This window comes from Prionailurus bengalensis, chromosome C2, assembly GCF_016509475.1.
Source record: "Prionailurus bengalensis isolate Pbe53 chromosome C2, Fcat_Pben_1.1_paternal_pri, whole genome shotgun sequence".
In the NCBI taxonomy this organism is placed as follows: Eukaryota; Metazoa; Chordata; class Mammalia; order Carnivora; family Felidae; genus Prionailurus; species Prionailurus bengalensis.
The window spans coordinates 4,614,181-4,626,927 of record NC_057350.1 but is presented as its reverse complement, the minus strand read 5'-3'; the positions used below and the strand labels follow the sequence as shown (position 1 = coordinate 4,626,927).

Sequence of the window (12,747 nt, the reverse complement as noted above, 5' to 3'; positions counted from 1 at the left end):
TTTTTTTTTCCCTTTGGAGAGAGTTCAGTGCACCTTGGGTTGTAAAAATGTTGCCATAAACCAATTTTGCATTTGTTTCTGCTGAGTGTGAGGCGGTGAGCACTTCAGGATTTCTACACCAAGCTGTGTAAATTTCGATGCCAGCCCTGCTCCAAGGCGGTGGCAGGGAAGCTCTGCTTCTCACAGGAGGTTCTTCCTTGCCCTTCAGACCTCGGGCAGAGTGAGTCCGGCTTCCGGATTGGCAGAAATTTCCCGGCTCCCTCCCCCAGCGAGCCAGCCTCTACCAGCCATCTCCGTGGTGCCGGGGTCAAGTCTTTTGCCCATCCCCCTCCGCACCCCTGTCCCTGGGCTTTGGATCCCCAGTTCTAGCACCTATTTCCGGGCTCATCTACATATTTAAAAATATGAGTTTATCATCTTTTCTATGTGTGGGAGGAGGAGGACGTTCTCTCTCGGTGCCAGCTAGCACTTGGTGGAGCCCAAACCTTTGGGAGCCTCCCTTTTCTCTTGATGTCTTTTATTGGGTTTCCGTAATAATTGGCGTTTGTCACACCACACTCCGCTCTGGGATTCGGCTTGTCTCTAAGGGTTGGGACAGGGTGGGCAGGAGAGCAGCGAGTGGGAGCTCTTTGAGGACTTTGCCGGGGAGCTTTTTAAAATACATGATGGCCCACACCCTCCCCTCCTTTTTCAGCCAGGGTGTATCAGAATGGTGGTGGGTGGGAGGGTGATGGTTATTTTGGAAAAAGATCTACAGATGCTTCTTTTGTGCTGCCCTGCCTCTCCTCGCCTCACCCCCCCCCCCCCAACCCCTACAAAGAATCACTATTCTGGTCTCAGATCAGAGCCGGATAAATACGGCGGTGGTCACCGCGTGTCATAGTGCTGGCCGGCCTGGGGCTTCAGCGTACAGATAGTCTCACCAGTCAGCAGCAGACAGACAGACGTTCAAGGCCGGTGCACTTTCAGAGATGCCTCTGTGTTGGCTGGGCCAAGTGTCCTAGAGCTAGAAGGATAACAGAGCGTTAAGATTGACAGATCTCTCTTAATGTATCCAAAGCTTCTGAAATACCACTCATGTCTTTTTATAGATTGAGACATTTAACACCCAAGAGCTGTATAGAGTTGAGCTTTTACAACTTGAGACGTACCATGGATTGTGGCAGTCGTTTCGCTGTGAATTTCCTTGTGCAGGTTGAAAGTGGATCATCTGGTACATCTTCGTGTTTAAAAATAGGAAAGTTAGCTGTTGAGAACAGAGTTTCAGAGCGAGGCCCCTGCCATCTACTTAGAATATAATCAAAGGATTGCAAAGCCAAGGGGCCCCAGAGACATGAATCATGCATCTCCGTTCCTTGTTTTATAAAAAAGAACACGGAGGCCTGGGGTAGTTAGTAAGAGGTTTTCGTGTAGTTGCCACACAAAATGGCCCTGGGTCTAGAATGCCTGTCCTGGAGCTCCAGAATGTTCTTCCAAGTGAACCACGGCTGCTCGAAAGGCATCTCGGTACCATCACTTTATTTCATATGCCATGGCAGAAAAGACCCCAACCATGATAATTTTTATAGTTGGTAAGTTGACGGGTCTTCCTCAGGTGCTCATTATCAACTGGGTCTTCTGGAAGGTAGAACCGAGAAAACACATAGTTGCAATTTTAACCCAAGACATTGATGAAAGATTTAAAATAACAAGATATTAACAAGTGATGCTTAGGAAGCACTGCCCTTACCGCAGGCACTGTACTAAGTGCCTTCTATTAGCTTGGTCCCCATTCACGAAGACTGTGATTTGTGGGTACCATTGCCATCTCCCATTTCACAGATAAGGAAACTGAGGGGCGAAGAAGTTAAGGAAGTTGGCTAAGGTGACACAGCTCATACGTGGGAAGTAGGATTTGAACCCCAGAAGTCTGACCCCAGGGTCCGTGCTCTTAACCAGTATGTAGGATGGCCTCATAATTTCAGTACAAAAAATTAAAATCGATTCCGTGGTCATAGAATAATTAGTATATGTAAGAAATGTGCAGATCATCCAGTGAATGGAAAATACCCTCCAGAAGTAATTTTAAATCAACTTTCCCTTAATTTTTGTAAACTACTTTAAAGTTTATTTATTTCTTTTGAATGAGAGAGCACAAGTGGGGGAGGAACAGAGAGTGGGGGGGAGAGAGAGAGAGAGAGAGTGAGTGGGGGAGAGAGTGAGTCCCAAGCAGGTTCTGAGCTGTCGGCACGGAGCCTGATGTGTGCCTTGAACTCATGAATCATGAGATCGTGACCTGAGCGGAAATCCAGAATCAGACCCTTCACCGACCGCGTCACCCAGGTGCCCCGTCCCTTCATTTAAAAAAAAAAACAACTGATTTACTTAAGTAATCTCCATACTTAGCGTGGGGCTCCAACTCACAACCTCGAGATCAAGAGTTGCACTCTCTTCCAGCTGAGCCAGGCTGAGCCAGAGGGGCGCCCGACTTTTAACGTGAAGCAGCTGCTTGGAATTACGGGGATGCATCTGTTTCCAGATGATACATTTTGACTGGCCGCCTTAAATTGGTGCTGTTTTTTTCAAAAACTTAAAAAAATGTTTTTTGATTAAAAAAAGGAATACGTGTACATGGAAGAAAATATGAGTTGGTTGAGGGTTTTTATGTATTTTTATTGTATCTGTGTATATATGAAAAATGTATATGATCTTGAAGAGCAAAGAGCAAATGCTAGAATCAATTAATCATCCCCCCCTCCCCATACCTAGGAGAGCTGGGCTTGGTTTTGGTTTTGTTGTCGTTTGGTTTTTCTCTTTTAACCTAAGTGAAATCATATCATGTGTGCTGTTCGTTGACATACTTTTTTGACTGCCCCGTTCTTTTGATTTTTCTTTCTTTAATTTTTTAGGCTTATTTTCAGAGAGAGAGAGAGAGAGAGAGAGAGCACGCGTGCGCAAGCGGGGCAGGGGCAGAGAGAGAGAGACAGAATCCCAAGCAGAGCCCCGTGTGGGGCTTGAACTCACGAACTGTGAGATCGTGACTTGAGTGAGCCAAAGTCAGGAGTTGGACACTTAACTGCCGGAGCCACCCAGGCGCCCCTCTGTTTCTGACTTCTTACTTCATTCCACTGTGGTCAGAGAACACAGTATGAACTGAATGCTTTTCTTTTTTTTTTTTTTTATTAAAAAAACTTTCTTAAGTGTTTTTATTTATTTTTGAGACAGAGCATGAGTGGGGGAGGGGCAGAGAGAGAGGGAGACACAGAATCGGAAGCAGGCTCCAGACGCAGGGCTCGAACTCACCAACCTTGAGATCATGACCTGAGCTGAAGTCAGACGCTTAACCCACTGAGCCACCCAAGCGCCCCTGAACTGAATTCTTTTCAATGTCTTGAAACTTGTTTCGTGGCCCAGAATGTAGCCTAGGTTGGTTAAATGTGCTCTTGAAAGCAAGGTATTTTCGGGGCGCCTGGGTGGCTCCGTCGGTTGAGCGTCCGACCTCAGCTCGGGTCATGATCTCGCGGTTCGTGGGTTCGGGCCCCGCATCGGGCTCTGTGCTGATGGCTCAGAGCCTGGAGCTTGCTTCCGATTCTGTGTCTCCCTCTCTCTCTCTGTCCTTCTCCTGTTCACTCTCTGCCTCTCTCTCAAAAATAAATAGACGTTAAAAAAATTTTAAAAAAATATGCACCGCGTGGGCGGAGTAATTGCCAGTGACGTCAAGCTGGCGGGTCGTGCTGCTGGGGTGGCCTCTACCGGCACTCACTTCCTGCCCGCGTGCGCTCTTGCTGAGAATGATAAGGGCAGGTCTCCCTAAACTTCTGCAGGTTCCTTATTCTTGTTTCCTACATTTCAGAATTCTTAGGAGGCGCGTAAACCCTTAGTATGGCTGTGACCTGTTCGTGCGTTGAACCTGAACCCTTCGGAAATGAGTGCCTTCGTCCCTGGCAGTCCTCTTTGCTCTGAGTCTGCGGCGTCCGATGACTGACACGGCCACTGCATTTCTCTTGATTACCGTTAGCCTGACCCGTCTTTTTTCCACCCGGTGACTTGCAACGTATTTGAGTATTTGTATTTAAAGTGGGCTTCTTACAGGTCGCCAGTAGTCGGGTCTTGCTTCGTATCTAATTCCACGGTGTCTGCGTTGTCGCTGGGGCGTTGAGACCCGAGGTTGGCAGATGGCAGCCTGCAGGCCGGATCTGGCGGGTGGAGGTTTTTTCTACGACCTCTGAAGATGGTTTTACCTTTTTTTTATTCTCTTTTTTTATTTTTTTAATGTCTTATTTATTTTTGAGACCGAGAGAGACAGAGCATGAACGGGGGAGGGTCAGAGAGAGAGACAGGGAGACCCAGAATCCGAAGCAGGCTCCAGACTCCGAGCTGTCAGCACAGAGCCCGACGCGGGGCTCGAACCCACGGACCGTGAGATCGTGACCTGAGCCGAAGTCGGACGCTTAACCGACTGAGCCACCCCGGCGCCCTGGTTTTACATTTTTAAAGGGGTGTGAAAATAATCAGGGCGGAAGGGGACAGGAATCCGAGGCGGCCCCAAAATCCCTAACACATTTGCTCTCCGACCCTTCCCAGAAATGTTTGCCGACCCCCCGCTTAGATTATATTTAATGTGATGATTCATGTGGGAATGAATGCCATTCCCACGTTGCTACCTGTTTTCTGTTGGCCTCTTCTCTCCCTTCCCCGCCTTTTCCTGCTGCCTTTGGATTGAATATTTTCGTTTCTCTTGATCTCGGCGAGTTCATGAGCTGTGGCTGTTGTGTGGTGGTGGTGGTACGGGGTTCGTAGCCCGTGGCTTTGATTGACACAGGGGACCGCTTCGGGTAGGAAAGGGACCTACAGTGTTCTTGCATGGTCTCTCGCCATCCTGTCCCCCGATGTTGCTGTCACACGTTTTACTTAGGCATGTGTTAGAAACCGCCCCCTACACTGGTGTTATTTTTGCTTTCAGCCAGTTATCTTCTTCAGTGTTTAAAATGAAAAGGAGAGACGTTATAATTGCCCGTGTGGTCACCGAGTCTGGGCTCGTCTTCCCTTTGTGTGGATCCCAGTTTCCATCCGACATCACCGATTTCTGCTCGAAGGGCTGGCTTTGCCGTGGTTTTGGTGCAGTTGGCTGTGATGGTTTCCTGCTTTTTTGGTCAGCTTTATTGAGATATAATTGACAGATGAAAGCTATATGCATTTAAGGTATACAACTTGATGCTTTGATAGATGTGTATGTTGTGGAATGATCCCTGGAAGCTAACATATCCATCACCTACCTCACAAAGGTACTGTCTCCTTCCTTTCCTTCCCTTCCCTTCCCTTCCCTTCCCTTCCCTTCCCTTCCCTTCCCTTCCCTTCCCTTCCCTTCTCTTCCTCCCTCCTTCCTTCTTTTCTTCTTCTCTTTTCTTCCTTTCTTCTTTCTTTCCTTCCTTCCTTCACTTAAGATCTACCCCCACAATTCTACCCTCTGCTGCTGAGTTGAACTATTTTAGATTCCACGTGTAGGTGAGATCCAGCCAGATTCTCTGTCTGGCTTATGTCACTTAACATAATGTCCTCCAGGTTTATCCGTGTGTGTGTGTGTGTGTGTGTGTGTGTTAAGTTTATTTTGAGAGAGAGAGCCAGGGACAGGCAGAGAGAGAGAGAGAGAGAGAGAGGGGGGGGGGGGGAGGAAGAGAGAGAATCCCAAGCAGGCTCCTTGCTGCTAGTGCAGAGCCTGATGCGGGGGCTCAGTTCTCATGACCCTGAGATCATGACCTGAGCTGAAATCAAGAGTTAGGATGCTTAACTGCCTGAGCCACCCAGGTGTCCCAGAATTTCCTTCTTTCTTAAGGCTGTGCGTGTCTCTTCTTGTGATAAATTCTTGCAGCTGGTGTATGTCGGAAAACATCTTTATCTCCACTTTGAAAGACCCTGTTGCTTGGTACGGAATTCTAGATTGACAAGGTTTTCCCTTCTGGCACTTGAATGCTGTCACCGCACAGTCTTGTCGCTTGTGTTACTCCTGACATGAAAGTCGCTCTAATTCTGTTTGTTCCCTTGTACAGAATGTGTCGTTTTGCTTTCTGTGCGTTTAAGGTTTTCCCTCTGTCACCAGTTTTCAGCAGTTCACTGGTGTGATCTGCTTCGTGCTTCTTACGCTTGGGGATCTCTGAGCCTCTTGGATCTGTGACCTTGCTGGTTCCTTGAAGTCTGGAAAGGTTTGGGGTATCATTGTTTCAGATATGTTTTCTGCTTCCCATCCCTCCCCTCATCTGGGTCCTCTGAGTGTGGCCCTACAGTTTACCGACGTTCTCTGTTTATGTTTTCAGGATTTTGCCCTCCCTGTGTTTCATGGTCAGTTTCAAGTTGTCAGGTTGACTGGTCTTTTTCTCCTGCGGATACATATTCTATTAATATCATGCAGTGCATTTCCCTTCTTGCACATTGCAGTTTTCATCTCTAGAAATTTGACTTAGGTCTCGTAGCTTCTGTCTGTCTGTTTAACACGTCTGACGTGATTATAGCTATTGTGTCTTTATTCACGCCCGATATTCCCTCCAGCGTCCTGAGTGGAATGTAGTTATAGTAGCTGTTTTAACATCTTGTCTACGAATTCCACCATGGGTGTCATTCCTTGCCAAGTTTCATAGGATTGATTCTTTCCCCCCTTGTTATGAACTGTGTTTTTCTAATTCTGTGTGAATTATGAATTGTGTTTTCCTGCTCCTTTGCACACTTGGTGATTTTTTCTTTTTTTTTTTATTGGAGGCCAGACATTGTGAATTTCACCTTGTTGGATGCTTGTGATGTTACAGTTTACAAGAAATATGTGTTTGGTATTTGCCTCCATTTCTGGCACAGAGCTCCTTAAAACCCTGGGAATTTCCAACAAGGAGTGTTGTCTTTTGTTATGTTAGTGAGGTGACTTTGGAAAGCATCTAAGGGTGGGGCTGGCCTGTGATTAGTGTTGGAACTTCCGGTCCCTCCCCCTGGCCTCCAGGGAGGGAGGGGCTGGTCACTGAAGCCATCTCCACTGGCCAGTGACTTCATCCGTCAGGTCTGTGCAGCGAACCCACTATGAAAATCCAAAAGGAGAGGGTTCGGGGCAGGTGGATGTGTGGAAATATGGTGAGGGCGGCACCTGCAGGCACGGAGGCTCCTCCCCCTCCCCCCAGACCTCGCCCTGGCCACCTCTTCCATCTGGCTGCCCCTGAGTTTTGTCCTTTTATAGTAAACCAGTAATTCAGTAAGTACCCAGTCTCTCTGAGTTCCGTGAGCCTCTCTAGCAAATGAGTGAAGCTCAAGGTGGGGGTGGTTGGTACCTCCAGTCTGTAGTTCATCAGTCAGAAGCATAGGTAACAACCTGGGCTTTTGACTGATGTCTGAAGGTCGGGGGTTGGGGGACAGCTTTGTAGGACTTGAGCCCTTCACCCGTGGGATCTGATGCTGCTTCCGGGTAGACAGTGTCAGAATTGAGTTGAATTCGTGGACACCCAGCTGGGGTGTGAGAATTGCCTGTTGGTGACTTAAGCCCCAGCTTGTTAAAATTGGGTCCAGGTATCCAAAACAGTGCTGAATACTCCCGTATTCTTGCAAATATGCTTCAGATGTGTTCCTGGGTCACATTTAAGTTAGAGTCCTGCCTTGTCTTGCTTTTTTTTTTTTTTTCCTTAATGCTTATTTTTTTTATTTTAGAAGATAGAGTGGGAGCAGGGGAGGGGCAGAGAGAGAGGGAGAGAGAATCCCAAGCAGGCTCTGTGTTGATAGCGTGGGGCTTGATCCCCGGAACCCCGAGATTGTTGAGGGAAACAAAGGCAAGAGAAATGCAGCTGAAGTTAAATCTCCTTACACCTCGCAGCCCACTGACACTGACACGTGCCGAGTGTGACCTTGCTCAGGGACCTCCTGGCTGCCTTACTGCCTTGGTGGTTTTGTTTTATCAAAGACCGAAGGTAACCTCATCTTGGCAGCAGCGAGCCCCTCAAGGTCCTGAGAGCCTAGCTTCCAAGTTCCTTAGAGACTTACGCCGCCCCTCACCCCCACTAACTTAGAAGTATATCGCCAGTCACTCCTCACAAGCCCGGTGCAGCTCTTTCTGCCCCCGGGTCCTGTCCCCGAGCTGGAAGAAAATCACCTTTTGCACCAGACGTCACAAGAATTCTTTCTTAGCCGTTTGCTCACGAACCCCACTCCGTAACTTCATCGTTTCGGCGCCCTTACGTGGGGCTGTGAGTCTTTCCATCCTCTGGGCTCTGCGCCTCGGTGCGAACTAGGTGAGTCCTCTCTCTTCTTCGTTTACTCTCATTTCAGGGGCTTTTCGAGAAGTTTGGTCCTAATGGAACACTTTGATGTCAGTCGCTCGGGCTGTAATCCTCTAGTCCGGGGCTGCTCCACGGGGAGGACAAAGCCCGCCCTTTGGCTGGAAGTTAGGACCCCGGCCGATTTGGTAGTAAGACCCAGGAGCTGGATCCCTGTCCTTGTACGACGTTGTCTGTCTTGGGCACGGGACAGCCACCTAAGTCACCAGGACGGCTGCCAACCTTCACGACTGCCGTCTGAGATTTCCTCCTCATTGGTCTGGTGTGATCCCCTCCACATCCCTGGTCTGGCTGCTTCTGGCCCTGGGACCTCCACTGGGAGCCGGCCGAAACTAGAACCCGACCGACTTAAAACCCAGCCAAGGACTGTTTCCTAGGAAGTGGTCTGTAAGGACTATATGTGTGTCGGAATGTGGCTTGGACCATGATGGAATTCTGCCTTTACTATTTTTCATCAGAGTCCCCTACTGACTCCTGAAGTCCTCTCTTCTGCAGGCGGCAGAACAGGTAGACTGAGGTACCCTGCGTCCAGCTGTGAATGGCCCTAAAGCAGGCTCCCGATCTCAGGGCCTCTTGCGGAATGTGTTTGGCTACTAATCAGGCTGATAAACTGCCTCCGGATATATTGGATGTTTGTCTAAACGGGCCTCCTGCGGAGGAGCCCCTCCCGGGTAGCCAGACTCCTTTGGTTTCATTCTCGACCTCATCAGCCGGGTGCCGGGACTGCTGTCAGCCTTGATCGTGGGTTCCATCCGCCAGAACGCGATCCCCGCGTTTTAGAAAAGCGGTTACAAGATCATGACCTGGGCTGAAACCAAGAGTGGGACGCTCAACCCACTGAGCCACCCAGGCGCCCGTGGCCCGTGTTGCTTTGAAGCCTCTAAGATCAGACCAGAGCGCTGTGCAGTCTATGGTTCCTTTCCCCGTGATGGAGGAGAGACCCTTAGTACTCTGATTCATGCCCTGCGAGTTGGGTTTGGGTTTTTTTCCACTGGGACACGGCGTAGACAGAAAGCGGTTGGCGGTAGATAGAGTTGTCAGCTCTGCACGGGAGCCCCAAGCCCTGTTCCTTCTAGGCCTTTCAAGTGGATCTTGGGCCCTCCGCTCAATTTTGTCAGCTCTCTGCTGAAGGCTCGGCGGGGGGCCCTCTGGAGGTGTGTGGAATTTCTGTCTACAGCTGCCTCCTGCCCTTCACTGCCCTTGTGAACCCCAGCAGTCCCCAGCCCTGCCTTGCCCCCCACCCCCAGCCCTGCTCTGTCCCGCCCCCAGCCCTGCCCCTCTGCCCTGCTTCCCAGCCCTGCCCTGTCCCCGCAGCCCTGCCCCTCTGCCCTGCCCCTCCTCTCGGTCCTGCCTGGACCTCCCTGGACCTCCCAGCCCTGCCCCGCCCCCGCCCAGAAGGCTGCCCACCTCTGCCCGTGTCCCCCTCCCTGCACCAGAACCCAGAAACGTTCTCAAGGCCACTTTCCTCTATCCCTCGGGACTTAGGCTCCTTGCGCGGTTTGCAATATCTTCAGAATCTTTGTTTCATCATATATTTTGTCCAGTATTTTAGTTGCTTCGGGTGGGGGGGGGGGTAAATGTGGCCCCTCTTACTCCATCTTGAAGCAAAAGTGGTTTTAGGTGATTTTCATCGCCTCACGTTCCGCACTGGTGCTGGTTTTGGTTCCTGCACTAAGCATGCTTCCCAGTTTATAAAGTAAACACGCTTTTTAAAAGACAGAGGACCTGCTCTGGAAAGGCACTTGCCACTTGTTTCTACTACGTGAAGGATTCTTACAGCTCAGGAGAAAAAGGCAGAAATTATAATAGAAATATAAATGGCCCAAGAGTTTGTTGTTTAAATGGTGACCACAGCCGCAGCACCTGCCGTCTGGACGGACAGGAGGCCAGCGCCCCTGTGTTCCTGGGTACACACAGGCTCTGGTCCCTTGCTGCGCTCTTCCAGCTGACTCAGAGGACGCCGTGAGTCCACACACACACACACACACACACACACACACACACTCCCCATGAGCAGGAAAATGTTCCAATCACGTCTGTTTCTTCCCCCATTTTAAACCCTTCTTCTAAGGCCATCATTCCATTGTTTGTTTGACTTTTTCTTTCCTCACCAAAAAAAGATGTTATGTGGCAGACCTTAGGGTCTTGAGGCTTCCAGTTACAGAAAAATCAAATGCTTAGTGACAATGTTTTTTTGGGGGCTCAATATTCATTTCTGCGATTAAACATGGGTGAAGTGGGTGGCAAGACCGTTTTCTTTTTCCGAGTAAAACGTAAAATGCCACATAAATTCTGTGCTTCTGAAAGGGGCAGATAAATCTGATGGTAGAGAAATGCAGTACTGATAACCCCCAGACTTGCTTTGAGAAATCCTCTCCGGGGCGCCCGAGTGGCTAGGTCCCTTAAGCATCCGACTCTTGATCTCCGCTCAGGTCTTGATCCCAGGGTCATCGGTTTAAGGCCCGTGTTGGGCTCTACTCTGGGCATGGAGCCTACAATTTTTTTCATTTAAAAAAAAATTTTTTTTTTAATGTTTATTCTTGAGACAGAGACAGAGCATGAATAGGGGAGGGGCAGAGAGAGAGAGGGAGACACAGAATCCGAAGCAGGCTCCAGGCTCCGAGCTGTCAGCACAGGGTCCGACGCGGGGCTCGAACTCATGAGCCATGAGATCATGACCTGAGCCGAAGTTGGTCGCTTACCTGACTGAGCCCACCTGGGTGGGCTCCCTGGGCATGGAGCCTACTTAAAAAAAAAAAGAAAAGAAAAGAAAAAAAGAAAGGAAGGGAGGAAGGGAAGGAGGGAAGGAGGGAGGGAGTGAGGAAGCAAGGAAGGAACGAACGGAGGAAGGGAGGAACGCTCCTGACCTCGTCTGTGGTAAGAGCTCTAGCCCCGTGTCTGCAAGTCGTATTTCCTGCGAATTCAGTGTTGCACTCACATACCGTTCCTGATTCTGGGCCCTTCGTACGCTGCAGGGGGGACGCGGGGCAGGGACGACTCTCTTGGGCAGGCCGGTCTGACCGGCTGGTCTTGGAGCCCGGAGGGAGTGTGGGGCAGGCTGACGTGAAGGCGGCACGAAGTCAGGTGGACTGCACCGGGGACATCCCCGAGCTTCGGGCAGGCTCTGCCGAGCTCCTCGCCGTAGATACCACTGTCCTTCCTACTTCCTTCCCCTCCTGCCCTCCCAGCCGCCCCGTCTCGCTCGTCCTCCCCAGGCGCTGGGCGATGCCCCCTCGCCCGCCGGGCCCCGCGGCCCTGCCAGGCCTCGCCGGGGCCCCCGAGGCTTCTGGATGCGCCCTTCTGCACATCGCTCTCCCCCACGTGGGTGCAGCACCTGCAGACCGCGGGACGTGCCGTGCGCGGGTGCGGGCACTGAACGCCGTGACAACGTGCTGGCGCAGAGGTCCCCCGCCCGAGCCACTGGCTCCTGACCCGTGAGGCCGTGGTCTCGCAGAGCGGGCGTTCTCTCTCTCTCTCGTTACACGGCGGAGATGGGCTGCGCCCCTCACAGCTGTGGATTTTCCCCCTTTCTGTCTCCCCAGAGATTGCCGGTGCTCCAGTGTCTGAAATTTCTGGGCCTTTCTCAACAGACGACATAGCCAGCAACTGCGTCCCCGCCCTGCCTTTGAACGAGCCCATTTTGTGGATTGTCTCCTACACTCTCATGAGCGTGTGTGGAATCATCCTTCTTACCCTGATCGTCCTGCTGCTACTTCCTTTCCGGTGTCGGCGCCTGCCCCCGGACCCCGAGGTTGTCAATGATGAGTCCTCGCTCGTCCGGCATCGCTGGAAATGAAGAGCAGGGTCCGAGCTCGTGCGCGACCTTGAACTCTCTGTTAGGAGAATTCCGTTTCAGGTGCAGCAGCCGGGGTCATAAGGCAGGGTTCCTTCCTGTAACCACTAGTCTTAAATCTGTTCTGCTCCCAGATGCCTTCCAGATTCACTGTATTTTGATTCTTGATTTTAAAGCTTCCTTCTTCTCCCTCCCTTCCAAGAAAAATTATAATAAAAAACACCTCATTCTAAACCAAAACAGAGTGAATTGGGCTTCAGGCTTTATGTGACTGGTTATGCCAGACTGGCTAAGTGTGCGGCCAAGACCGGCTTTGGCTCATTCTCCCCTTCCTCCCGTCTCTGGAGAAGGGGGTACGTATGGTTCGTTAACTCCTCCTAGCTGATGGGAAGCTTTTCATATTAATTGCACGGAAGGGTGTTTGGCACCAGGCCTCAACCTGGATCAGAGTGTACGGGAGCCTTGCAATATGGCGGCAGGAGGAGCCACCTGGGGCCTGATGATATGACCATCCTGCCCGCTTCGGAGTTGGAAACAGAACCCTTTTCGGGGTCTCTCTGTGGTCTGAACGGGAGCTCGAATCCCCCGGGAGAAGAACCTCCCTGCACGGTCTTCACCAGCCTCTTCTGAAGACGGGAAGCCTATTGTCCATCATGGCAGAGTGCAAGGGAAGCC

At 50.7% G+C, this 12,747-nt stretch overlaps 1 protein-coding gene across 2 annotated transcripts in view; it reads left to right on the top strand.

The window, feature by feature from the left end:
• The window catches only part of BACE2 (beta-secretase 2), a 91,172-nt gene extending 78,865 nt beyond the window's left edge, over positions 1-12,307 (top strand). Inside the window, exon 9 of one of the 2 annotated variants that reach the window (XM_043593562.1) lies at positions 11,822-12,307. In XM_043593562.1, the coding sequence (XP_043449497.1) occupies positions 11,822-12,075 (254 nt within the window). In that variant the 3' untranslated portion in view covers positions 12,076-12,307. The remainder of the gene's footprint in view (positions 1-11,821) is intronic. The other variant, XM_043593563.1, reaches the window with a different exon arrangement.
• The last annotated feature ends 440 nt before the right edge of the window (positions 12,308-12,747 follow it).